Source organism: Microtus oregoni, unplaced genomic scaffold (assembly GCF_018167655.1).
Source record: "Microtus oregoni isolate MIOR12 unplaced genomic scaffold, Mior012 000046F_ref0000063, whole genome shotgun sequence".
NCBI classification, from domain to species: domain Eukaryota; kingdom Metazoa; phylum Chordata; class Mammalia; order Rodentia; family Cricetidae; genus Microtus; species Microtus oregoni.
The window spans coordinates 13,043,797-13,069,407 of NW_024543220.1; the positions used below are offsets into that span (position 1 = coordinate 13,043,797).

The 25,611-nt window shown below is 48.5% G+C and overlaps 1 protein-coding gene across 5 annotated transcripts in view; it reads left to right on the forward strand.

The window, feature by feature from the left end:
* The first annotated feature begins 15 nt into the window (after positions 1-15).
* Positions 16-25,611, forward strand: part of Anks1a (ankyrin repeat and sterile alpha motif domain containing 1A) — a 159,939-nt gene continuing 134,343 nt past the window's right edge. For 3 of the 5 annotated variants that reach the window (XM_041634890.1, XM_041634891.1, XM_041634892.1), the window contains exon 1: positions 17-341. In XM_041634890.1, coding sequence (XP_041490824.1) covers positions 154-341 — 188 coding nt within the window. In that variant the 5' untranslated portion in view covers positions 17-153. Of the gene's footprint in view, positions 342-25,611 lie in introns of all 5 variants that reach the window. The other 2 variants (XM_041634895.1, XM_041634896.1) reach the window with 1 other exon arrangement.

Here is a 25,611-nt window from a genome sequence, read left to right on the forward strand (position 1 = left end):
CGGGGGGGGGGGAGGCCAAGGAGGCGGGGGAGGGAGAGGGGGTGGCGTCCCCGGCCGGTTTGAGGGGTGCGTTGCCCGGAGACGGAAAGTTTGGGAGCCGCAGCAGGCTCTGCGTGGCCCCGGGTGGGGGTCCGAGGAGCGGCGGCCCTGGGGATGGGGAAGGAGCAGGAGCTGCTGGAGGCGGCCCGCACCGGGCACCTCCCGGCCGTGGAGAAGCTGCTGTCCGGGAAGCGGCTCTCCTCCGGCTTCGGCGGCGGCGGCAGCGGCGGCTCCGGCGGCGGCGGCGGCTCCGGGGGCGGCGGCCTGGGCTCTTCCAGCCACCCGCTCTCCAGTCTGCTGAGGTGAGTGCGTGCGGGGCGGCGCGGGGCGGCGGGGCTCGCAGCCTGGACGGCGCGGGCTCCCTCGAGAGGTCGCGGCTCCAGGGGCGCGCACGGCGCAGGCCAGGGTCTGGCGTCGGCGCTGCGGAGAATGGGGGGAGTGCCCAGGTGGCAGCCCGCGCCGCATGGCACAACCCGGCGTCACCCTCGCCCGCCGTGGGGTGCCAGCTGTCGCGTCTCACAAAAGCGACTTCGGAGCAGCCCGAATTCGCGGAATCCCTCTCACATCCTGCAGGAGCTCCCACGTCGCGCAGAGCCTCGCGACTCCCCTGGAGCACATTCCCCTCTTTTCCTTCTCCCTGGAACTTGGAACGTTCCACCGGGCTGTGCGGGACCCGGCTTTTGTTTGTTTTTAAAATTGCTTCAGCATTTATCGCGCACGAGGTGTTCAGTCTTTGAGCCTCTCGGGCTTGAAGCTCTATTTGTCGTCAATTTCCTTGTAGTCACCCTAGCTGGGTTCGTCCAAGTGGCGTCTGCTCATTTTCAACGTTGGGAAAGCCTTGTTTAGGAAATCGAGGTGCGTTCAACTTTCTGAGACCTGTTAGACACTTGAATCCGGGGCTGCAAGGGTGGGTCGTCGCTCTTTGTCGCTTACAAGGGGTTTGGAACGCTTTGTCAGAGTGCATGAAATGTGTTGGTTCAGCCGCGCTTTCGTAGCAGTTTCTTTTCCTTCCTTGTTCTTTTGAGGTTTTCAAGAAGTGGAAGTTCTTTTAGCAGTGGCTTCGTTGGCTTCTGTTCCCTATTAGTTTGTGTACCTTTAGTTTGAGTGAGCTTGGAGAGCTTAGACCCAAGAAACCCAAGGCTCTACGAAACAGTCAGGTATCCAGTACTGAGTACCGACTTACATCTTCTCAGGGAGATTTTAAGAAGCATTCCAGAAGACCCCTCCCCTTCCTTTGGGGAGGAAAAACCCCATTCTGTTGGCTGCGATTTCCCCGGCCCCTTGAACAATACTGGCTCATAGTAGTTGGCAAAATTTGTTGAATAGATAGAAGTCCTGATTGGAGAATGATTGTTGTGTGCGCGATGGAGGCTAGAAGTTGACATTGGTGTCTTCCCCAATTGTTCTCCATCTTCTCTCTTTGAGACTGTGTCCCTCACCAAACCTGGAGTTTGCTGATTGTGCTAGATTGGCTGGCCAGCAAGTCCCAGGGATTCCCCCGTCCCTACCCTCCCAGTACTAAGGTTACAGGCACATACAGCCATGTTGACTTGCCTCCCCTTCCTTTAAACATGGGTGCTAGGGTTCAAATCCAGGGGCTCCTGTTTGCTCTTTACGGACTGAGCTGTCTCCTCAGGGGATCATCCGTCTCTAAATAAATTGGTGGTAGTCCTCACTGTCAGCGGCTGGTGCTTCAGACTAGTGATAGTTTGGAAGTCTGAACCGCAGAGACAGTGTACTTCGGCTGACGTTGATCCGCCATGTATACTGAGAGTGTTCCAGGTAAGCATACCCTGCTCACAGGCACGGAAAGGAGACTTACTTGGTGTTTGTGGGCAATCCCGAGAAGGTCCTGCTTGGGATCTTGAGTAGTTGGGCCCCTTAAAGGTAGATAAGAATGGACTGGTACACTGTCGCCTTTCCTATTGACAGTCCTCCTCACACTTAGGTTCTCAGTCCCCACATTAGTGCCTGGGGACAGAGAACAGGTTGTCTGAGTTAGGGCTACTACTGCTGCCATGAGACACCGTGACAAAGGCTGCCCGGGGAGGGGAGGGTTTATCTGGCTGACCTTCCACATCCTAGTCATCACCCAAGGGAGTCAGGACAGGAACTCACACAGGACAGGAACCTGGAGGCAGGAGCCGATGCAGATGACATGGAGGGGCTGCTTACTGGCTTGCTCATCATGGCTTGCTCAGCCTGATTTCTTACAGAACCCAGGACCACCAGCCCAGGGGTGGCACCACCCAAAAGGGGCTGGTCCTTCCCTCATCAATCACTAATTATGAAAATACCCTACGATCAGATCTTATTTTCTCAGTCGAGGCTCCCTTCTTTCGGATGCCTCTAGTTTGTGTCAAGTTGGCATGAAAGTAGCCAGTACACAGGTGCTCAGCAAGTAAACATTGGATGCATTTTTTTCTTTCTTTCCCTCCCTCCCTCCCTCCTTTTTTTCTCTCCTCCTCCTCCTCCTCCTCCTCCTCCTCCTCCTCCTCCTCCTCCTTTTTTTTTTGACAGTTACTGTGTAACCGTGGCTGCCCTGGAACTCGCTATGTAGGCCAGAGTGACCTTGAGCTAGCAGAAGTCTGCCTGCCTCTGCACCCCAAGAACTGGGATTAACAGTGTGCACCAGCAGGCTTGTTTTTAATTTCACCTGCAGTTTCGTCATCCTGCAGTTTTGGTGTTGAGAGGTAGGGGAAACTCCGCAGGTTTGGAGGTCCCTCTAATGAACCGATGAGGTCGTGCTTGGAGATTTGCCAGGAGCGCCCTGGCCCCCAGACGACTCTGCTGGAGTACAGACTTCGGCCCTCACATACAGTCAGGTTCCTGCTGGTGTTCCCTCAGACCCTATGAGACGTCTCTGAGAGCTAGCTGCCGTGTCGTTGAACAGGACAGTGAGGTCTGTCGAGCGCAGTGGTTTTGCTTTGGGTTTCCTGCCGATGTTTCCAGTTTCTGCCATGTCAAGCATGCGTGGTGTCTCCCTTCCCTAGAGTCACAGAGCTGCTGGTCTCTCATTGGCTCCTGTGAGTAGTAGAGGCCACAGATGTCCGGAGCTTCCTAATCTCCACTCTGTGGCTTTTAGAGGCAGGGAGGACGTTTAGGCCCTTGTTACACTAGGTGTGTCGTTAATTAGGGTGACTGGTTCACCTACTGAAAGAGGTTGAGGCCGTGCGTTTAAATAACCACTAGGTCAGCATGTCCCCCTGCAGGTTTGGAGATGGCAGAGGTGCGTCCCTCAGTATCCAGCCTCTTTCTCTTGCCGGGAACCCTGAGCTGTTATTGGGATCTGCGGACTCCTAGTTTGGTGTCTTGACTTGTATCAGCAGGCATATCTATCCTTGCTCCTAGGTGCTGCGACTGCAGCCTACCTTCCTCTGGCAATTTAAGGAGCTTGTGGCTGCAGTGGATACGGTGTTGCAAATCACGCGTGTTTGTTTCCTCATGTATTTGTGACCCCACCCCCCACCCCGTGCATTCCACAAAGGTTTTGTATGTATTCTTTGTGTGTGTTCATGGGGCTGCATGTATGCATATGTGGAAGCCAAGGGTCAACCTTGGATGTCATTATTTTAGGTGCTGGTGGGGAGTAGTGTCTCGGGCTTCTTCTTGTTTCCTTCTCCCCAGCCCTGGGTTTGCAAGCAGACACCGCTAGCACGCCTGATGTTTTTATATGGGTTCTGGGGAATTGAACTTGGGTCCTCATGCCTACAGGGCAAGCACTTTACCATCTGAGCTATCCCCCCAACCCCTTTAGTATATTCTGAAGTTAGAAAATGCTCTCTTTTCTCCCTGCATGCCTTGTCTCTTAGGGAGTCATCTTCTACTTGGGTCTTCACCTCACACGGTCTGCAATGGCTCTCGTATCCACAGATCTTGCCAGCTTTGGGGGGCACGTCCTGTAATATATAGTAGTTCATCGTCCCATCCTTAAATTGCCTCCCTTTCATAGCTCATCTCTTTGGTCTGTTTGCTGGCTAGTTTTTTTGTCAGCTGACACAAACTGGGGTCATTTGCGAGAAGGGAACCTCAGTTGAAAAAAGTCCTGATTGTTGTAGCCCACTGTGAGCAGAGCTGCTCTGGATGGTATAAGGAAATAGGCTGAGCAAGCCATATGAAACAAGCCAGGAAGTCATGCTCCTCCGTGGCTTCTGCTTCTGTTTGCCATGCCCCTGCCTCGAGTTCCTGCCCCGACTCCCCTCAGTGATGGAATGTGACCTGAGAGTTGTAAGCTGAAGTGAGCCCTTTCCTCATTACGTTGCTCTCGGTCCTGGCGCTTATCACAGTCCTAGAGCCCTACCCAAGAACCTGCCACTGTCAAGTTCTCATGCTGCGGTCCTCAGTCACCAAGAGTGTATCTGAAGCACAGTGTCAAGAAAAAGCATTTACGGACACCGCGTTCCCCCGACTCCCGTGTGTTGACTGTCCCTTATTGCAGCATAGAGCACTAGACTGAAGTCAGTCAGTTGTCTGAATGCCCAGTCTGCTGCCACCATGGACTGTTCCCTTGATGTGTAGACGGTAACTACTTTGATCCCCGCTCTCTGTAAGATGAGGATAATATTACGGGCCGTGTAGATGCTGCCTTGGGTAAGAAATTGCACCACAGTTCCTAACACATCCTGTGCAGTCGCTGTGAACTGTCCCCAGCTCATCACGCAGTCTCTCTTGTTGCACTTGTTACGTGCAGATTGCTGTGTGAGACGCGTTTCTCTTTTCTTTCTGTTTTTTTGGTTTTTCGAGACAGGGTTTTTCTATGTATCTCTGGCTGTCCTGGAACGCACGCTGTAGAACACACTGGCCTCGAACTCACAGAGGTCTCTCTGCCTCTGCCTCCAAGTGCTGGGATTAAAGGTGTGCGCCACCACCCAGCGACACGTTTCATTTTATTTCATTTATTTTAGAGACAGGGTCTGATGTTGTCAAGGCTGGCTTTGAACTCATAGGTAGCCACAAATGACTGAACTTTTGATTCTCCATCTTCTAAGTCCTGAGTGCTGCTGTATTACAGGTATGTTCAACTGTGCTCCCACTGAGACACATTTTAGTGGTTTCTTTCATGCTTGGTGATCTCTCTCTTCTTTGAGAGGTGGCGGATTAGAAACCTCAATAAGGGCGTGGACCCGCTTAGGCAGACATGTAAATGCCATTTGTTAACTGCTTTGTTCCAGGCCAAGCGATTGCTAGATGCAGCACTAACATATGGTAGCTGCCATGTCACAGTTGGCCCCTCTCACTGTATGCCCTGCTAGCTTATAGTTTACAGTAGTATAGTATGCCTGGGACAGACTGACAAGATGGAGCGTGCAGCCGAGTGTACACATGTGGCTAACAACCCAACTAACTCGACCAGTGACCCAAACGGCTGTGGATACGGAGGTTTGTAGCTCTCCACACCTGAGTAGGCCCAAAGCACTATTGCGCTCTATCTTAGTGCTGTCTATTATGAGTTTTAACCATTAACTAATGATTATGTTCAGTAGCTGTTTAGCTTTCTAACCAAAGTGATGCAAATATAATTTTTGCTGCTTTGCTAATGATCAGTAGGTTAGCTAGTTCTCCAAAGTGCTATGCAGATCCTGCACTGCATGGAGTATATTTTGCATGGAACAGGCTCATTTTCTGTTTCCCAGATGCACACCGTAGCTTGAGAACTGGGGAAAAGACAGCCTTTAAACTTTTTACTTAGGATGCTTTTAGCTTCAAGCACATAGCAGACACAAAATTTTCCTGAAGTGTAGTTGGCCGTGTTTGGGTTTAGAGTGAAACTACTGACTTCCAAGAAAGCAGCTTATGTCTAAGAATACAGTAAGATGTAGGTTAAAAGGCCAAATGTCAGGTGGTGGCGGCACACGCCTTTAATCTCTGCATTTGGGAGGCAGAGGTAGGTGGATCTCTGAGAGTTTGAGGCCAGCCTGGTCTACAAGAGCTAGTTCCAGGACAGGCTCCAAAGCTACGGAGAAACCCTGTCTCAAAAAAAAAAAAAATAAAAATTAAAAAAAAAAAAAAGCCAGTAGGTCATTGCTAAGCCTGTGAGCTGCCTCCTGAGCCATGAATCCGTATACATGAGAGGAAAGGCAAAGTGAGGTGCGTCCAGGGGTCACGCAGAGAGATACAGTCACAGGTGGTGGTTGTGAAGGAGACTTTGTCACAGCTGAAGAGATCTGAGACGCTATGGACAGTACCAGTAGGTGTAGTTTTCAGTCCCTTACTCTGCCATCTTGTGAAAACAAGCATACAAGGGGAAAATACCACAAATGGCGTGAAACATTTTTAGCATCCTAAGAGGAGAACACTGACTGTGTAAGATGGCAGAATGGGTGATGTGGTGTGATCCTGTGAATTTGCCTGATTTAAGTTCTTGTTCTAGTCAACACAAAGGCAAACAGGAGAAAGACCCCAAAAGAAAAACAAATAAAACCCACCTTACAAACCAGGACACAGCCATCCCCTAGGGTAGCTGCCCCCCGCCCCAATCTTTCATTAAACCATCTTCATTTAGAAAGCCTTTTTTAGGTGCTAGGGTAACACTGAATCCAGGGCGGCACATATTTTAGGCGGGTGCTCTGCCACACAGCTACAACCCCAGCCAACCATTTTGTAAGGAATTTACACGAATGTTCTGCCTGTATGTGTGCGCCAGTGCATGCCTGCATCCCAGTGGAGGCCAAAAGAGGCTGTCAGATCCTCCAGAGCTGGAGTAACTACGTTCTCTGAAGAACAGCCAATGAATGCTCTTAATGACTGAGCCATCTTTCCAGATCTAAGAACTTCTTAGGATGCTTTTTAAAGAATTTGATCTTTCTTAAGTTTGGAATTGAGGTATCTTAGGGTTTTCTCTACAGGAGAATGGTTACTTTGTTCAAAACAACAAAGAAAAAGGAAAAGGGGTAGCCATCCGGCACTATGTGTTACTTTATATCCAGGATCTTGGCCTCCGAATGGCGTGCAGGGCTGGAGTTTGCTGGTGCCGGTCAGGCCTGGGCTTGACTCGAATCTTTGCTTGTCGGAAAGACAGTCTAGAGAGTTCTACTCTTTGTTTGGTTTTTCCAGACAGGGTTTCTCTGTTTAGCCTTGGTGGTCCTGGAACTAGTTTTGTTCCAGGCTGACTTCAAATTTAGAGATCTGCCTGCCTCTGCCTCACCAGTGCTGGGTTTAAAGGTGTGCCCCACCACTGCCTGGCTGAGTGTGTCATTCCCCCTTCCCCTTCAGACACTTTCTCTGTACAGTTTTTTTTTTGTTTATTTTTTTAAAGACAGGGTTTCTCTGTGTAGTTTTGTAGCCTGGCCTGGATCTGGCTCACTCTATACCAGACTGGCCTCCAAGTCACAGAGATCTGCCTGCCTCTGCCTCCCGAGTGCTGGCTTTTACGGCATGTGCCACCTCTTCCCAGCTGAGTGTGTCAGTGAGTAGAATAGTATGTGTAGCAGAATGCGGTTGATGTAGTTAATAAGTCTGTGCTCCCCTTTCTCCAAACTCCCCAGCTGAGTTCAGTTTTCACTACATTAGCTATAGAGCCTTGTGGTGTGAAGTTTGATTTGTGCTCTGGTCAACTTCAGCCTGTTCACTTGTTGGAAGAGCGCAGGGACCAGCAGACGTTGTATCCTCTCCAGAAAACCCCCTTCGGTCCCCTTCCTGAGTTGGTTCACCCCAAACAGCTTTGAATTTGGGTTTTTGAGAAGGAAGTTCAGGTCATTTCTGCCCTTGTCCTTGGTAGGAAAATAAATTAGGTTCTGTATCTCGCAGACACCAGGGAATCCCCCAAAGTGGACTATAGAGGGCTTGTGTTTGGAAACCGTGCTCCCCGGGGATGAAGGAGCAAGAGCTCCTTTCTGGAGTGTCCTGGGACAATGTTTCCCACATTGATTTCCAAAAGATTACGGGGAGATTTTCTGTGGTGTAGAAAATTATATTGTGTAAAATATGTTGTATCCATAGAACATCCTCAAATAATTTTGGTGTGGTTAGGGTTAGTGGTAGCAACACAAGAAATTATATGGTATGGCTTCCAATTTATCCTTCTCAGTAATTTATAGATCAAGTTCATTTAGTTTACAAATCAAAAAGGAGTTTTGAAAATAAGTCAGTTGTCTGTCTTAAATCCAGCTGTGTCTGCTGGCCCTGCCACCCTAGTTACTGAGCCAGTGGGGCAGATGTGACCTAGGAGGCAGAGCTGCCTTTAGGCTGCTGCCCTGGAGTTCAGGACATCAGTCACAGCTTGTGACTGAGGCAGCTTAGCAAACTTCTCCAAGCTATCTCCTAATAGGGAGAGCCAACCGGACTGGTCTGTCTCTCTAACATCAGATGAGTCGAAACAATATGCAAGGCATGTACAGCCTAGTATGTGTCCAGAGGTTAATAGACCGTGGCTGCTTGATCATCCACGGTGAGCATCATCCAGATGTCGCCACCTTTGATGAGTTGGCCCCGTGAGTCTGCTTGTGAAGGACCTGTCTTTCACTGTTGTCACTGTAAACTGATAGGAATTGATATTACAGGCTCCTGATTCTTTCAGAGGGAAGGAATCTCAATCTTCAGCCCACCCCTGACACTGTCGCTCTATGTAGCCCTGGTTATCCTGAAACTATTATGTAGACCAGGCTGGCCTCAAACTCAAAGAGATTCAGCTTCATTTGCCTCCCAAGTTCTGGGTCTAAAGGCGTGTACTTCCATGGCCATCCTAGGAATGTCATTTTTAAAACATCAGAGTGGCAAAGCTAAGCCAGGTCTTCAATCTCTTGCTTAATGTTCGGAATCGCTGGAGCTTTGGGGTTGCAGAGTATACTGGCTAGTTTTATGTCAGCTTGACACAGGCTGGAGTCATCACCTGAGAAATGCCTCCATCAGACTGGCCTGTGGGCAAGCCTGTGGTGCATTTTCTAGATTGATGGTCAGTATGAGAGGGTCTGACTCACTATGGGTAGTACCCCCCTCCTGGGCAGGTGGTCCTGGGTTGAAATGAGAGCAGGTCGAGGAAGCCAGTAAGCAACACCCCCTTCCCCCCATGGCCTCTGCTTCAGTTCCAGCCCCGTTCCCTGGGTGATGGGATGTGACATGGAAGTGCACACGAAGATAAACCCTTTCCTCCCCAAGCTGCTTTGGATATGGTGATTATCGCAGCACCAGAGACCATAGCTAAGGCCTGGGAGAGTGCTGTAAGCCCCTAGAGGGATGGTGAGTCCCTAGAACAGCGTGACTCCCTGGTGTCACGCATTCTCTGTTACAGGGACAGGGCAGCTGCATTCAGTTGCAGCCGGGTTTGCAGCACAATAGTTGCTGCTGACTGTGGAAATATAATTTCACAGCATTTAAATTGTCGTCTGGTTGTTTGTTTGCTTGTTTTTTGTTTTTTTTGAGACAAGGTCTCACTGTGTAGCCCTGACTGTCCTGGAATTCACTGGTAGACCAGGCTGTCCTCGAACTCACAGAGATCCATCACATGGACTGTGCCACTGTGCTTGGCTTAAAGCTTGTTTTATTTGGGGGTTGTAGACATCTACCTTGTTGTAGAAAAATGTCAAAAACACAAGAACACACACATACAAATTATAATTCTACCACCTAAAGATGTAATGGTTGTAGTTGTGCAGTTCATACTTGGATTTTTGTGTGTGTGTGCAAATCTTTTTTAAAAAATGGAAATGACATCATAGTATTAGTAACTTGTGTCAAATTTCACATAAGGTGTTATGAAAATGGCCCTGTGTCTGAGTGGTGGTGGTGGCGCACACCTTTACTCTCAGCACTTGAAAGGCAGGTGGATCTCTGTGAGTTCGAGGCTAGGCTTGTAGTAGGAAGGCTGCTCAGCCCCAAAATAATCATACAGAAACTATATTATTTAAATCACCGCTTGGCCCATTAGCTCTAGCTTATTATTAGCTAACACTTACATCTTAATTTAACTCATCTCTATTAATTTGTGTATTGCCATACCAGCTGAAGTTTCAGCTGTCTCCGGCTGGGCTACATGGCTTCTCCTTCACTCCACCTCCTTTCTCCCAGCATTCAGTTTAGTTTTCCCCACCTACCTGAGTTCTGCCCTATCAACAGACCAAGACAGCATACAGAAGGGAATCCCACATCATAAGCTGGTCTACACAGCAAGTTATAGGACAGCCAGGGCTGTTACACAGAGAAACCCTGTCTAGAAAAACAGAGAAACAAAAACCAAGCAAATAAAAAAGTCCCTTCTCTATACTCTTCAGCCTTGTGTTTAGAGCCTTAGTGATATCTGTGGTATTTAGGAACTGTCATTTATTTAACCCCCTTCCTCCTGTGAGACATGAGTTGTTTCTTCTTCTTCTTCTTCTTCTTCTTCTTCTTCTTCTTCTTCTTCCTCCTCCTCCTCCTCCTCCTCCTCCTCCTCCTCCTCCTCCTTCCTTCTTTTTTCTAGAGTCACTCTGTAGATCAGGCTGACCTCCAACTCACAGAGATCCTCCTGCCTCTGCCTCCCAAGTGCTGGGAATAAAGCTGTATGCCACCACCACCTGGCCTTAAAATTTTTTTTATTGCATTTATTTGTGGGGGAGGGCCAGAGGAAAACTTTCACTGTTGTTTTCCTTTTGAGACAGGCTCTCACTATTTTGGTCTGGAACTTGCTATAGAGACCATGCTGGATTTGAACTCATAGTGATCTGCCTGCCTCTGCCTCCTGTGTGCTGGGAATAAAGATGTATGCTATCATCCTACCTCAGAGAACAACTTGTAAGAGTGGAGTCTCTCCTTCCACCATGCAAGAGACCCAGAAATAGAGCTCATCAGGCTTGTGCCTGGCAGCAAGCGGCTTCACTCACTGAGCCACATCTCTGTCCTGAGGATAGGGTTTTTTCCCTAAAAAATGTGTGTGTGTGCATGTTGTGTGTGCTTATGCACTTGTGAGAGTTCATGTGTCTCTGCATTTGTAGAGACTAGAGGATGTTGAGAAGTTAAATGATTAAGAGTTCTGCTTGCTCCTGCAGGGGACCCAGTTCAGTTCTCAGTACTCACACTGGGCAGCTCCCAGCCACTTATAACTCTAGCTCCAGGAGACCCAGCACTGTCTCTGGACTCCAGAACTGCATCCGTGCACATATCCCCACACGGACAGACATGTACTCATAACTGAAGATAAAAGTGGTTTCTGTTGTTTTGAGAAGAGGATGTTGTTGGCCTGGAGAGATGGCTCAGCCATTAAAGGCTAGGCTCACAACCAAAAATAAAAGAAGAGGATGTTGGGTCCTTGGATCTAGATGTGCAGGAGTTTGTTACAGTAGGTGTGAGGATCTGAACTTCAGTCCTTATGATTAAAATTTTTCTTTTAAAATCACTTTATGTGCATAGGTGTTTTGCTTGCATGTATGTCTGTCACCACATGAATGCCCATAAAGGTCATAAGAGGGCATTGTGTCTCTTGGAACTGGAATCACAACCAGTTGTGAGCCATCATGTGGGAACCTGGAATTGAAACTGGGTCCTCTGCAAGAGCAGCAAGTGCTCTTGACAGCTGAGACATCTCTCCAACTCCTGGTCCTCATGATGATGCATCATGCACTTTCAGCACCAAGTCATCTCTTTAGCCAAACATAGGAGTTTTAGTGGTCAGCTCAGGGCTGGCATGCTGTTCCAAGGCAGATGTTTAGAAGGCTGTGAATAACACATTCGTGAAGCTCTGCACTCGCGGTGAGAAGATGTGAACACAGCAGCTCTCCCTCGCTGCTGCTCTAGCTTTTAAACACATGTGCAGCTTCTAAGCTTCCGTGTGGTGGGGCCTATCCTTTGTCATGGCTGCATATTGCTCCTGTCTCTGTTTGGTGGTGGCCAGAAGACCAGGCAAGCCTTTATTGAGTGTTCTCTGAGCGCTGTGTTGTAGGACTAAGTTTGCCAGGCAAGAAGTGTTTGCTTACTAGGATAAGTAATTTTTAAATTACTGTCCCTTAAAATTTTTATTATTTATTTATGGATGGAGACAGGGTCTCTTGTAGCCTCCAACTCCCAGAGCCTGATCTTGAACTTGTGATCTCCCCCACCTCTAAGTGCTATGGTTGCAAGCATGTGCCACCATGCCTGGCTCATTTGTCAGTTCTTTTGAGTGTTCGTGAGTTTCAGCTTTGCAGCAGCTGATTCCCTATCACATTTCTTTCAGTTGTATGGAAAGTTTAAAATTTCAGCAATGCTAATTTTGTTAAGAGACACAGTTTACCCCCACCTCTGATGGAACCCAGGATCTCATGCATTCTTCGTAAGCACCCTACAATTGAGGTACAACCCCAGCCTAGGAACCCTTTATTAAATAATAGTGCCCCACGCCTTTAATCCCAGCACTCAGGCAGAGAGGCAGGCAGATCTCTGTGAGTTCTAGCAGTCAGGGCTCTGTTACAAGAGAAACCCTCAAAAAGCCAAGCCAAAAACTAGAACAACAGAAACAGTAGAGACGAAGTGGGTTTGTGGTACAGGCTTGTGACCCTAGCTACTGTGGATGTTGAGGCAGGAGGATCACGAGTTCAAGACCTGCATAAGCAATTTAGCAAGACCCTGCTCTAAATGAAAAATACGAGAAGGGCTGGGAATGTAGCTCCATGATAGAATGCTTGCCTAGCGTGCCCAGGGCCGAGCGTTCAAGTCCTAGTACCACCCTACCCCAAATCAGAATGACTTAAAAATGGAAGTTGTTCCTCTCGTTTGTGAGAAGGCAGGCAAAGTGGTGCTGTTGATGTGTGTCAGATAACCAGAAAGCAGAGCCCAGTTAACTGGACACAAGGCCTCTGCGGGCACCATCTGCCTGCATCCTAGCCCCGTTCATCCACCGGAACAGCTTTCCCTTGTTTCCCTATATGACCTGAGCAGTCATTGTGATTTCCTTTTCTGTTTCCTTTAAACGTGTTTCATTTCTCAAGTCACTTTTTCTGTAAATTAAACTTTTTACTTATAAAAAGTCCTAGAGCAGGTACGCTTACAGAACTGATCAGCTTCCTAACTGAGCACCTGAAAGACTCTTGGATGCCCCAGGGGTTCCTTCTGCATCTTAACTACTTTGTTTTTGTTGAGATATGGTCTCAGGTAGCCTGGCCTGGAACTTACTAGCTGAAGGACTTTGAACTGATCTTCCTGCCTCCACCTTTTGAATGCTGGGATTCCAGGTGTGCACCACCACTCCCAGCTCCAGTTCTGGCTTTATCCCTACTATCAATGTTTTGGTCCTTGGGTCCAACCTTCTTTGGGTGGCCGTCTTCCCCAAGAAGCCAGTGCAGAGCCTGGCCCACCCTGTAGTTTATGGTTGTCAACTCTCCTGACACTGCAGATGGCTGTGTCAGCAGGCGGTGTGAACACATGTGTAAGTGGGTCACCTTTGCACTCACTGTACTTGGTTCGGCATCCCTATTTTCTGTTTGCTTTTATAGCTTACCTGCTCAATGGTTATTCCCACTTTACAGCTGAAAAGACAAAGGTTTAGAGGGGTTTAAAGTGGCCAGCTCGGGGCCACACAAAAGAGGGCAGAGCTAGGAGTTCCTGCAACTCCCAAACTCTGGATCTGAGCACCTGTTGGAACACTTGGAGAGTTCAGTAAAGCTTTACTTAATTTCCTGTAATAGTTGCTTTTACATACCTTACTCCATGCTGCGCCTTTCACCAGCATTAACTCATTTTATCTTTGTAACAACTCACTGGGGAAGGGCACAAGCAATGCCACCCAGGTAGCAAGCTGCCAGGAAGTGTGAGACTTGCTTCTGAACCCAGGCAGACTGGCTCCAGCCTTCTGGCTTAGTTACAAAGCACCTGGGAATTCTTTCTTTTTCCCAAGGCTGCAACACAGCCCCCGTGGAGCATGTTGATTACGTAAAATTAGATCAGCTCATTTCTTCCTAACCATTGGCCGTTTCTCTGGGATATAGGAAAGTTGATGGAGAGATGTCTTTTTTTAAAAAAAATATTTATTTATTTATTTATTTATTTATTATGTATACAATGTTCTGTCTGTGTGTATCCCTGCAGGCCAGAAGAGGGCACCAGACCTCATTACAGATGGTTGTGAGCCACCATGTGGTTGCTGGGAATTGAACTCAGTACCTTTGGAAGAGCAGGCAATGCTCTTAACCGCTGAGCCATCTCTCCAGCCCTGGAGAGATGTCTTTAAATGTATGCCAGCTCTCTGGTTCAGAGCATGTGCGGAAGATGCTCTTGTGGCCTTGGAAGAAGGAGAAGCCTCCCATATGCCTCTCTGAGAGGCCTTGGTTTCCTCAAGACAGGTTCATGGAGCCATGCATCTTACCTGGGAGAAAAGCCAGACTCCTCTGTCAGGTGAAAGTGGTTAAGGTTTTTGGATTGGTGAAATGCCAGGTACACCGGTGTGAGTGCAGGGAAGTGAGTCTGAACATCTAGTGAGAAGCTGGAGGCACGCACGCGTGAATGTGTATGTGTACACACACTCACACCCATGCACCACGTGTGCTCTTGTATGCACGGCTGTGCTCTTGTAGCCACACACTGTTGTGTGCTTCTGCCCAGCTATTGCTTTCTGCTCTCCCTTCTCAGTTCCCATCCGCTGTCCTTAGTGCTTCACAACTGGGTCTTCTTTCTCAAGTAATAGTCTTCAGAAAATGACCTTCAGAGACTCTGGTCTGCCTGGGTCAAATGATGTGGCTAATAGTTGAAGCCTGGGGTTGTGAGATGGGAAATATTTGCCATAATCCTTGCTGTTTCAGTCTTCAATTCTTCAGTGAGAGCATTAGTGTCCATCTTACTGATGAGATTCAAAGAGGGACTGCGGCCCTCCTCCCCACGTGGCCCTTAGGGTTGTCGTGTGTGGAGCTCACGGCCGGCTCCTGGACTGGTAGAGGAGACTGGCTCAGAGGCTGTGAAGCAGCCCCTGGGTCCTGTATGGTTGGCAGTCGTGGGGCGCACTATTACTTTACCTAGCAATAGGACAGCTCAGATGTGGAAATTGGCAGAGAGTCTGAATTTGTCACTTGTAATCTGTTGCTTTCTCCATAATTGTCCATATAGGATCCAGCTGGAGACTCGTTTCCTCGCTAGTCACTCCTCAGCTGTTCATTTTGCCATCATTATCAGACACAGAGCAGATTTTCAGAAAGGCGTTTAAGTAAACAGCTCAGTATTTATGGCTTTGCTTTACTGTTTAGCAGTTTTTTCTTTTAAAAAAGTGTTTAAGAAATCAGGCCCAGGGCTTGTTTTCAGATGATAGGGCCTTACTGTTTTACTGTAGCCCATGCTGCCCTCTCTGATCCTACTGTCAGCCTCCTCAGAGCCGGGGTTACAGGTGTGCACTGTGTCCAAGTAGGAGGGTCGCATGTGTGCGTGTGTGTGCGTGCGCGCGCGCGCGCGTGTCCACGAGCGTTTGTGTGGAGAGAGACGTTCAGAAGCTGTGTAGTTTAGCCTTACCATGAACTGCCTGTGTGCTTTAGTACAGGCTGGACTTGAACTTTGAATCACCCTCATAGTCTTCCAAGGCCTAGGAGTGCAGGTTTGTGCCCCTGCACACTGATAACGAGGCTCTTAACATCTTTGCAGTTCACTTACAGAGGGAACATTTGTGCCACAAGTACTTAGCCGCCTCTCATCCTCTCATCAGACTCTTAGGAAAACCTGATGTTTTTGAGTGGCATTTCACAGTCATTTAAACATGTCTTTGGTTTCCCAGAGGAACGCGTGTGGTTGTATGATTGTCATGAGTGCTAAAGAGGCAACGATGAAGCAAACTCCAAAATTGTTTTCGTCAGAAGAGCATAGAAACTGATTTCTTGTTTTTAAAAGTTCTTATTGTGTGTGCGTGATGCACACATGCTGCAGTGCATGTGTGGGGGTCAGAGGGCATCTTTGTGGAGTCCATTCTTTCAACCTTTATGTGGGTTATGGGGATCAAACCCAGAACTCCAGATCTGTCTCCATGGCCTCAAACTGATTTCTTTATTTTTTAAAGACTTGTTTTAAAAATGATTTAAATTGTTTGTGTGTATGTGTGTGTCCCCGTGCGTGTCCTGTGGGTATGTGCATGTGAGTACAGGTACCCTAAGAGGCCAGAGGCATCGATCCCCTGAAGCAGAAGTTAGAGACACTTGTGTGCTGCCTGATGTGGATCTAGAAACTGAACTTGAGTCCTCTGGAAGAGCAACCAGCAACTGCGCTGTCTCTCCAGCCCCTAATAATGACTTTTTAAAATGTCTATGTTTACCCGGGCAGTGGTGGTCCATGCCTTTAACCCCAGCACTCGGGAGGCAGAGGAAGGAGGATCTCTTTGAGTTCGAGGCCAGCCTGGTCTACAAGAGCTAGTTCCAGGACAGGCCCCAAAGCTACAGAGAAACCCTGTCTCAAAAAACAAAACAAAACAAAACTGTTTTCATCTTAATGTTGGTGCTTTCCGTTGCTTTGTAATGGATATTAGTTGTCATTTGATACTCAGAACGGGGAGGCAGCGAGGGGCACCAGAACTCTCCTTCTTCTTTTAAATGCTTTTAAAATTATACCAGTGTGAAGTCACATCTGTCATCCTAATACCCAGGAGGAGGTAAAGTCTGGAGCCATCCTAGGCTACATAGGGAATTCCAGGCTAGCCCAAACTACAAAGTAAGACCAGACCCTGCCTCAAAAACACACACAAAAAAGCACTGACTGCTCTTTCAGCGGACCCAGGTTTGATTCCCAACATCCCCCCACAATGGCAGCTCACGACTGTAACCTGAAGGTCCAGGGCATCTGATACCTTCTTTTGATCTCCAAGGACACCAGGTACATACATAGTACACAGACATACATGCTGGCAAAATAACTATGCACATAAAAATAAAATGAATCTGAAAAAGTGAACAACAAACCAAAATGTACAAACAGTGGCCTGAGTTTGGGTCTTGCCTTCCCCCTGCCGGCTGACACAGCATCCTTATCTCTTTGTCTCATGTTCATCATCCATAATAATAGAATGTCAGCCAGGTATGGTAGCGTGTGCTGTAATTCCAGGATTTGGGAAGTGGGGGGGTGCAGGATCAAGGTCACCTTTTGCTACCTGGTGAATTCAAGGCCAGCCTGGGCTACGTGAGACTCTATCTCTAAAATAACAAAAACAAATAAAAATAAAAAACCATAACAAACAAACCAAACGGAAAAGGAAGAGCAGTTTTCTGAAGGTTCACTCATGAACTATGTGTGGATGCATACGGACAGCTAGAACGCAGCAGGGCAGCTGAGGAGTGTTAGTATCTGCACGGAGACCAAGCCTCCTCCTGGGCGCTCAGCCATGCAGTTGTGGGGGTAAATTGTCTGAGGAGTGCGGAGGAGGAGGTGGCAGCTGGGCACAGAGATAGTCTGGAAGTCCTTTCTCGGCCTTGCAGTTTCTCTCAGGATCCAGAGCGCTGAGAAGGTTGGGTGGAGGCGGGAGGGGAACTGCTGTGGTGAAAGTGGGGAGGCTGGAATAGGCCAGACCTGTTTGCCCAGTTGGCGCCATGAGGCCCCTGCACAGTCAGTTAAGGTGAGGCTGCTGGGTCGGCTGGCAGCTGATTGGCCAGGCTTGAATGCTGGGCCTCAAGGAGTATAGACTTCGGGAGAGAACTGAGGAATTAAAGTAGTCCAGAAACTCATTTAGTCTCAGCAGGACTGTAGGGTCCTTTGGTCCCCTTTGTTGGGAAAGATACAGTGTAATCAAGTGATTATGGATCTAGTACCTTTGTGAAGTAAATTTTATTCACTGCAGTATTATATTAAGTAAAGAAACTTCTCAGTGCCGTTGGGTCATCACGAGGCAATTAGTGTGTGCACTAGTCTGTGTGCTGCTGCCCTGGGTGTGTGTCTACTAACCGGGCTCAGGCCCAGTCACTGTCTGCACGGTGTGGCCTTGACTTCCAAGCCTTTGTTTGTTTTTCACTGTGTAGCCCTGGCTTTCCTGGAGCTCACTCTGTAGACCAGGTTGGCCTCATACTCACAGAGATCCACCTGCCTCTGCCTCCTGAGTGCTGGCATTAAAGGCGTGCACTACCCAGCTTACTTTTAAAAATGTATTCATTTATTTATTTTAATGTGTATGGGTGTTTTGCATGTATGCCTGGTGCTCTCACAGGCCAGAGGACATTGGATCCCTTGGAACTGGAATTACAGATGGTTGTGTGTTGTGGGAGCTGCGGGCTTCTCCTGGCTGCCTGGTTAGCTTATACCCCAAAATAACAACACACAAACTGTATTCTTTTAAACACTGCTTGGCCCATTAGCTCTAGCCCTTACTGGCTAACTCTCACATCCCGATCAACCCATCTCTAATAATCTGTATAGCACCAGTCTTACCGGGAAAGATTCAGCATGTCTGACCTGGCGGCTTGCTTCATCGCGTCTGCCCCAGAGAGGAGAGCATGGCGTCTGAGCTCACTTCCTCTTCCTCCCAGCATTCTGTTCTGTTTACTCCACCCACCTATGTTCTAACCTATAAAATGGGTCAAGGCAGTTTCTTTATTAGCCAATGACCTTCCTCCATCAGTTGTGAACCTCTAAGTTAGTGCATGGAAACCCTGAGTCCTCTGGAAGAAGACGCAGTGCCCTTAACCACCGAGCCATATCTGCAGCCCATTAGCCTTGTTCTTTATGCTTTCTCCCGGCTCCAGGTGCATCTCAGTATAGAGCACTTGCCTAATGCGCAAGGTTTGCTGTGCAGTGCTGCCAAAGGAAAGAAGTATGAGTGGGATTGACCGCATGAGCGCTGCAGGCTCAGGTCTATATGTTCTTACCCCTGAGTGTCTCTGTGCTCACTGGTACATTCCAACACCCAAGCCCAGAGTACCCTTCCTGAGGAAGCTACTGTCTTGCCGTCTGGCACTGGGGAGTCTCTAGAAACATGTCCTATTGCTCCACCGTGTGCAGCATGGTTGGATGGGGAAGAGAAAGGCCTGTGCTAACACATTCCCAAATGCATGTCGAGCTTCCGAAAAAACCCATCCCAGGCCTATATAACTGTTCAAGCTCATCCCGCCAAGACTTCTCCATTGCACCCCGTTCTGTGTCCTGAGCTGGCTTAAAGCCATCCATGGTCCACTTGGGGCTAATAGCAGTAGTTAGCACCCGAGCCACGTTTCTACATGCATTTAAGTGATCAGAACGCGGGCTACCCTCTGGGGAAGGTGGGGGAATTGTGCTGGTTTGGAGCCAAAGGACAATTGGCAGTTTTTTCATTTAATGAGTGCCTTGCCTGTGCCAGCTCACCTTGTTGGCTAAGGAGTTAGAGAGAGAAAAGACGTTTCCGTTCAGCCATCTGATCATCTGCTGGCAGAGCGAACAGGCAATAATCCTGCGGTGAGTGCTGTGCGTGGAAGGATACTGAGGGCTTTCCAGAAACCAAGGATGAGCTTCCCTCCCAGGACAGGAAGGCTATGGAGCTGTGCAGGCCGAGGAGGGGAAAACCAGAGCTGCCTCAGGCTAGAGAAGAGCAGGGCACATTGAGGCAGTCCTGGCTGCACCTGCGGAGGATGTGAGAGCAAGGCCTGAGCCTTGGAGTAGATAGCTGGGCAGGTGGCAGCGTTAGGTGGCCACGTTAAGATGCAGAGCTGACAGCATTAGATGGCCACGTTAAGATGCTGGCTTTTACAGCAATAAATGATGGGAGCCAACTCAACGTGTTAGGGAGATCAGTTCATTTTTTTTTTTAAATGAATTTGTGGACTAGGGGTTGCAAAATGATAAATACCCTGATGGAGCAGGAAGAAGGCAAGTGAGAGCATCAGAAGATGGAATGGACAGGACACTGTGACTGTTGGTTAGCATTGAGAAGCTCCTCTGTCCTGTGTCTTAGCATCAGGTGTGAATCTGCGGAGTGGGACTGTATGGAAGGAGTGGATTTTTGTGGGTCATAAGTGAAACAAAATGCTTTTCCTTCTTGGGGGGCAGTTCTTGCTTTCAGACACCTCAGTTTGTGTGACGTGCGTGGGAGTTTGTAGCTAAGGCCTAGAGTTGAATGATGACTTTTTGTTTTGTTTGAGACTGAGTCTGGCTGGCCTTGAACTCACAGAGGTGATCCAAGTGCTGGGATCAAAGGCGTGCGTACCACGCCAGTTCATGCAGCTTAATGATAACTTTTGCAAACAGACAAATGAGTCGGTTTCTACTTATTCTTTGTTATGGCAGCACGGCTATCTTCCAGTGGCTAGTCCACAGAGAAGCCCTGTGAACCCTTGTGCCAAGTGGGAGCCAGCAGAGGAGGCCCACCTTCCTTCTTTGCTCACTGATACACAAAAAGCCCAGTCAGCGCTTCTTGTGAACCAGCTTAGCATATGGATTCTGAGCGTTTGTAAGACTTAAAGCTCGCTCTGCCTTTTCTTTGTCTGAGCTGTGCTGGGATGGCTCCTTCCTCACACACAGGAGAACAGCAGGGTGGGGGTAGGAGTGGGGTGCCATTGGCTATCATGGCCCGTGTTTCCACCCTCGTGTTGGACTGTCACTCATAAGGACTGTGCAGGTAGCACCGAGGACGTCTAGAAAAGGCAGACCGGGGCTGCAGAGATGATTGGATGAAGAGCACTTCCTGCTTTATAGAGTACCTGGGAGCTCTGGGACTGTCTGGAGCCTTTGGCCTCTGTAGGTGCCTTCTTGTACCCCCCCCCCCATATGTAATTTTAAAAAAAATCTTGAAGACCAAACCCAAAAACTAGTTTTAATTTTAAAAAGAAAGAAAATAGGCAGACCAAGTTCCCAGGGCTTTGTGATTGGTGATTGATTGCACTCTCCTGCAGAGCAGACATTAGAGGGAGCACTCTCCTGCAGAGCAGACATTAGGTCAGAGGGAGCACTCTCCTGCAGAGCAGACATTAGATCAGAGGGAGCACTCTCCTGCAGAGCAGACATTAGATCAGAGGGAGCACTCTCCTGCAGAGCAGACATTAGGTCAGAGGGAGCACTCTCCTGCAGAACAGACATTAGATCAGAGGGAGCACTCTCCTGCTGAGCTGACATTAGGTCAGAGGGAGCACTCTTCTGCAGAGCAGACATTAGATCAGAGGGAGCACTCTCCTGTAGAGCTGACATTAGGTCAGAGAGAGCATTTTCCTGCAGAGCAGACATTAGGTCAGAGGGAGCACTCTCCTGTAGAGCTGACATTAGGTCAGAGAGAGCATTTTCCTACAGAGCAGACATTAGGTCAGAGGGAGCACTCTCCTGTAGAGCAGACATTAGGTCAGAGGGAGCACTCTCCTGTAGAGCAGACATTAGGTCAGAGGGAGCACTCTCCTGTAGAGCAGACATTAGGTCAGAGGGAGCACTCTCCTGCTGAGCTGACACTAGGTCAGAGGGAGCGCTCTCCTGCAGAGCCGACATTGGATAAGAGGGAGCACTAGGAAGACCACTTTGATGCCGTGGTTAGAGTACCATTGACAAGAATATGATATAGTTTGGACTGAGAAATTAATTTTGAGTAACATTTTTGCTTCTTCATGTATATGCATGTGTGTTCATGTGCGTGTGGAAACCAGGGGTTAATGTTAATTGTCTTCCTCATCTGTAACCCAGACTGGCCTTGAACTCATATTCCTCCTGCCTCAGCCTCTTTGTTGCTAGGACTGCAGGCTTGCATACCGTGTTTGGCCCTTCTTTGCCTATCTGGCGTGTAGCAGTGAGGTGCTGGTGATTACATACAAACCCTTCTCCTGTGGCCTATTGCCTACTGTGTGATGCCTCTTTACTGACCTCCATGTGACTCACTATGGCTGGTTTCCTCTCCTGCACTTTGTAAAGGGCACTGGCTTCTGCAGAGGGGAATTTACCATTTCTTTAAATGTTTTAATGTATTTCTGTGTGTGTTGGGACCTGTCCTCAGACCCAGACGCAGAACCATGGATCATCGAGTAGCTGTGCTTAAGTGATACTTTTCCCCAGCCAGGCCTTTAACCTCAGCACTTGGGAGGCAGGGGCAGGTGGATCTCTGAGTTCCAGGCCAGACAGCCAAGGCTACACAGAGAAACCCTGTCTCAAAAAACAAAAGGGAAAAAAAGTCTTCCTTTCTTCAGGTCTGGAGAGATGGCTCCGCAGTTAAGGGCCCTTGTTCTTACAGAGAACCTGGGTTTGATTCCCAGCGCTCATATGGTGGCTCCCAACCACCTGTAACTCCAGTCCCAGAAGGTAACAGTGCCCTCTTCTGTCCTCCATAGGCACCAGGTGTGCTCATGGTGCTGTGTACACGTATACAAGTCAGTAAAATACTCACACAAATGAAATACAACAGCCCCAAGACACAACAGTGTTAATGGAAGGCTCACACACTGTCTGAGGAAATAGTCATCGTGTAGCGAGTCACTTGCTGCATGTGGAGTGATGTGGTTGTCACCCTTTCCTTTCTATGGTGGTTCGTGTTTGCAGTGCTGAAATGCTAGGCAAGCACTGTCATGGATCCGCACACCCAGCCTCACCGTGTTCTCTGCCATTAATTAGGGAGCTCATCAGCCTTTTCTAAGAGTGAGAAAGGGACAGATTCAAGGGTTTTGCTTTTTAAAAGTTCTGACCAATGCCGGGTTGGCCAGGAAGTGAGAAACAACGTGCGCTGTCTGTCTTCTGTGCTCGCATCTCCCCTCCCGTGCAGTGACTGTGCTTATTCGGAAAGGCCCTCTTTCCCGTCACAGCTGGGCTCAGCTTCTTAAGAGCTTTAGGAGACTGCCCTCAATGAAGTGAGACCTTGGCACTCTACCATGGCACTGCGTGCAGACCCATCCCAAGGCTCCCAGTTCCCCACACTCGGTTGTGTGGTTGCTTCTTCCTGGCAGTTTTGTGGAGGTTTTTGGGAGCAGCAGTGAGAGAGGGAGAGCTGTCTGTGGGAGGAGAATATGACTTAGAAATATTACCTAACAAAAACTGTCATCTGCATGACCTCAGACAAATTGCTTCATGTATCTGATTTTCAAACATGGCTTATGTATTATGTGTGAGTGTATGGGGCCAGCGTGAGTCTGGAAGCCAGAGGAAAGCTTGGTGGAGTTGGTCTTCTCCTTTCTCCTTTTTGTGCATTCTGCAGATTGAACTCGGTTGTTGGGCTTGCTCATCAAGCAGCTTTACCTGTCAAGCCATCCTGCTGGTCCCTTTACTCATATCTTTTCAGCTGTGAGGTGGTATTGCGTTTTACTCTAAAGTGGAATTTTTGTCATATCATATATGTAGAGTCCTTCTGTTTGAAGCAAGGAGTATTAACTATTCACATATTGGGTGCCCTGCCTATCAGATACTTTCATTATGACTCATTACAGTAGCAAAATTACAGTTTTGAAGTAGCAATGAAGTAATTTTATGGTTGAGGTCACCACAGCATAAGGAACTGTATTAGAGGGTTGAAACATTAGGAAGGCTGAGAACCACTGCTCTAGGATATAAACAAATGGGTTTACTTCCTATATTCTTGTCCCTGTGGCAATGCACACTTAGGACATTCTTAGTCCTGGTTAGCACTGTGGCCTGCCTTGCATGGTGTGTGTGTGTGTGTGTGTGTGTGTGTGTGTGTGTCTGTGTGTGTCTGTGTGTGTGCGCGCGCACGTGTGTTGTGTTGTGCATGGAAACATTTGTCCTATAGCACTCATCTGGATTTAGTAATATATTGTGGTTGCCAGCTTGTACAGTGGTGTTTCTTTTTTCTTTTCAGGCAGGGTCTTGCTGTGTATGAGGCGAGCCAGCTTGTTTGTCCCGGCTGCCTGGAACCAAAATAATCACATAGAAACTGTATTCATTAAATCACTGCTTGGCTCAATAGCTCTGGCTTCTTATTGGCTAACTCTTACATATTGGTTTAACCCATTTCTATTAATCTGTGTATTGCCACGAGGCTGTGGCTTACCAGGTAAAATTCCTAGCATCTGTCTCCGGTAGCTCCATAGCTTCTCCCCCAACTCCATCCTTCTTTCTCCCAGCATTCAGTCCAATTCTCCCTGCCTAACTAAGTTCTGCCCTATCAACAGGCCAAGGCAGTTTCTTTATTCATTAACGGTAATCACAGCACATAGAGGGGACTCCCACATCATTGCTGTGTAGCCTGGGCAGGCCAGAACTCTCCTGCAGTCTCCCTCCCAAGTGCTGGGATTACAGGGGCCGTGTCCCTTACAGTCCCAAGATTTCCAGAGGTTTTTCTCTTTACGGAACTTGATGGATGAAGCTATAGAAATGAAGCAGCGGTGTAGAGAGGTGGCTCATTGCTGAAGTGCTTGCTGTGATGGCATGGTGACCAGATTCAGATGCTCAGCACCCGTCCCGTGAGGGATGCAGAGGCAGAAGAGCATAGATCTCACTGGCCAACTAGTCTACCCAGTTGGCTCCAGGTTAAGTGAGGGGTCCTTTCTCAAAAGTAGTAGGGTGAGGGAGAATTGGTCTCTGGTCTACACACACTCACATGCAGGCATGCAAAAGAAATTGTGAAAATGAAAGAGGAGCTTGCTGTGCTTCTGTGCTGAGGTAGGCCAGCTGGGCTCTGGACTCTGCCTTGTCTCTCTTCTGCCCGGGGACCACCACAAGGCTGAGCCAATTATCCTGTCCTGGCCTCTGAGAGAAAGTACTGGTTCTGCATCCGGGAACCTCGGGATCTAGGGGACAGGCAGTGTGTCTGTGGGAGGGAAACTGGGCATGGAGTCCTGAAGTGCGAGGCAAGTCTGGGCCACAGCACGCTTATTGTTGTTACTGTTTGTCTTTCCAGACAGGGTTTCTCTGTGCAGCCCTGGCTGTCCTGGATCTTGCTCTGTAGACCAAACTGGTCTCAAATTCAGAGATCTGCCTGCCTCTGCCTCCCGAGTGCTGGGATTAAAGGTGTGCGCCACCATGCCTGGTTCTAGCGTGTTTTTCTTTAAATTTATTTATTTATTAAAGATTTCTGTCTCTTCCCCGCCACCGCCTCCCATTTCCCTCCCCCTCCCCCAACCAAGTCACCCTCCCTCCTCAGCCCGAAGAGCAATCAGGGTTCCCTGCCCTGTGGAAAGTCCAAGGAACTCCCACCTCCATCCAGTTCTAGTAAGGTGAACATCCAAACTGCCTAGGCTTCTACAAAGCCAGTACGTGCAGTAGGATCAGAAACCCATTGCCATTGTTCTTGAGTTCTCAGTAGTTCTCATTGTCTGCTATGTTCAGCGAGTCCAGTTTTATCCCAGGCTTTTTCAGACCCAGGCCAGCTGGCCTTGGTGAGTTCCCAATAGAACATCCCCATCGTCTCAGTGTGTGGGTGCACCCCTTGCGGTCCTGAGCTCCTTGCTCGTGCTCTCTCTCCTTCTGCTCCTGATTTGGACCTTGAGATTTCTGTCCGGTGCTCCAATGTGGGTCTCTGTCTCTGTCTCCTTTCATCGCCTGATGAAGGTTAATATTCAGGAGGATGCCTATATGTTTTTCTTTGGGTTCTCCTTATTTAGCTTTAACTTGCATTTGTTAATTTATGCATTGTGTATGGGTACAGGCATGCCATGGCATGCAGGTGGATGGCAGAGGAAAATTCTCTTTCAGCATGTGGAACCCAAGGATCAGCCTCAGTCGGCAGGTGTGGGAGCACACACCTTTACCTGTGAGCCTTTCATCACAGCGACTTCTTTGCTAAGTATTGCTGGAGTCCTCTGTGTTGTCAGACAGAGTGCTCTCTGTGGGGCCTGGGTAAAGTGCTTGTCA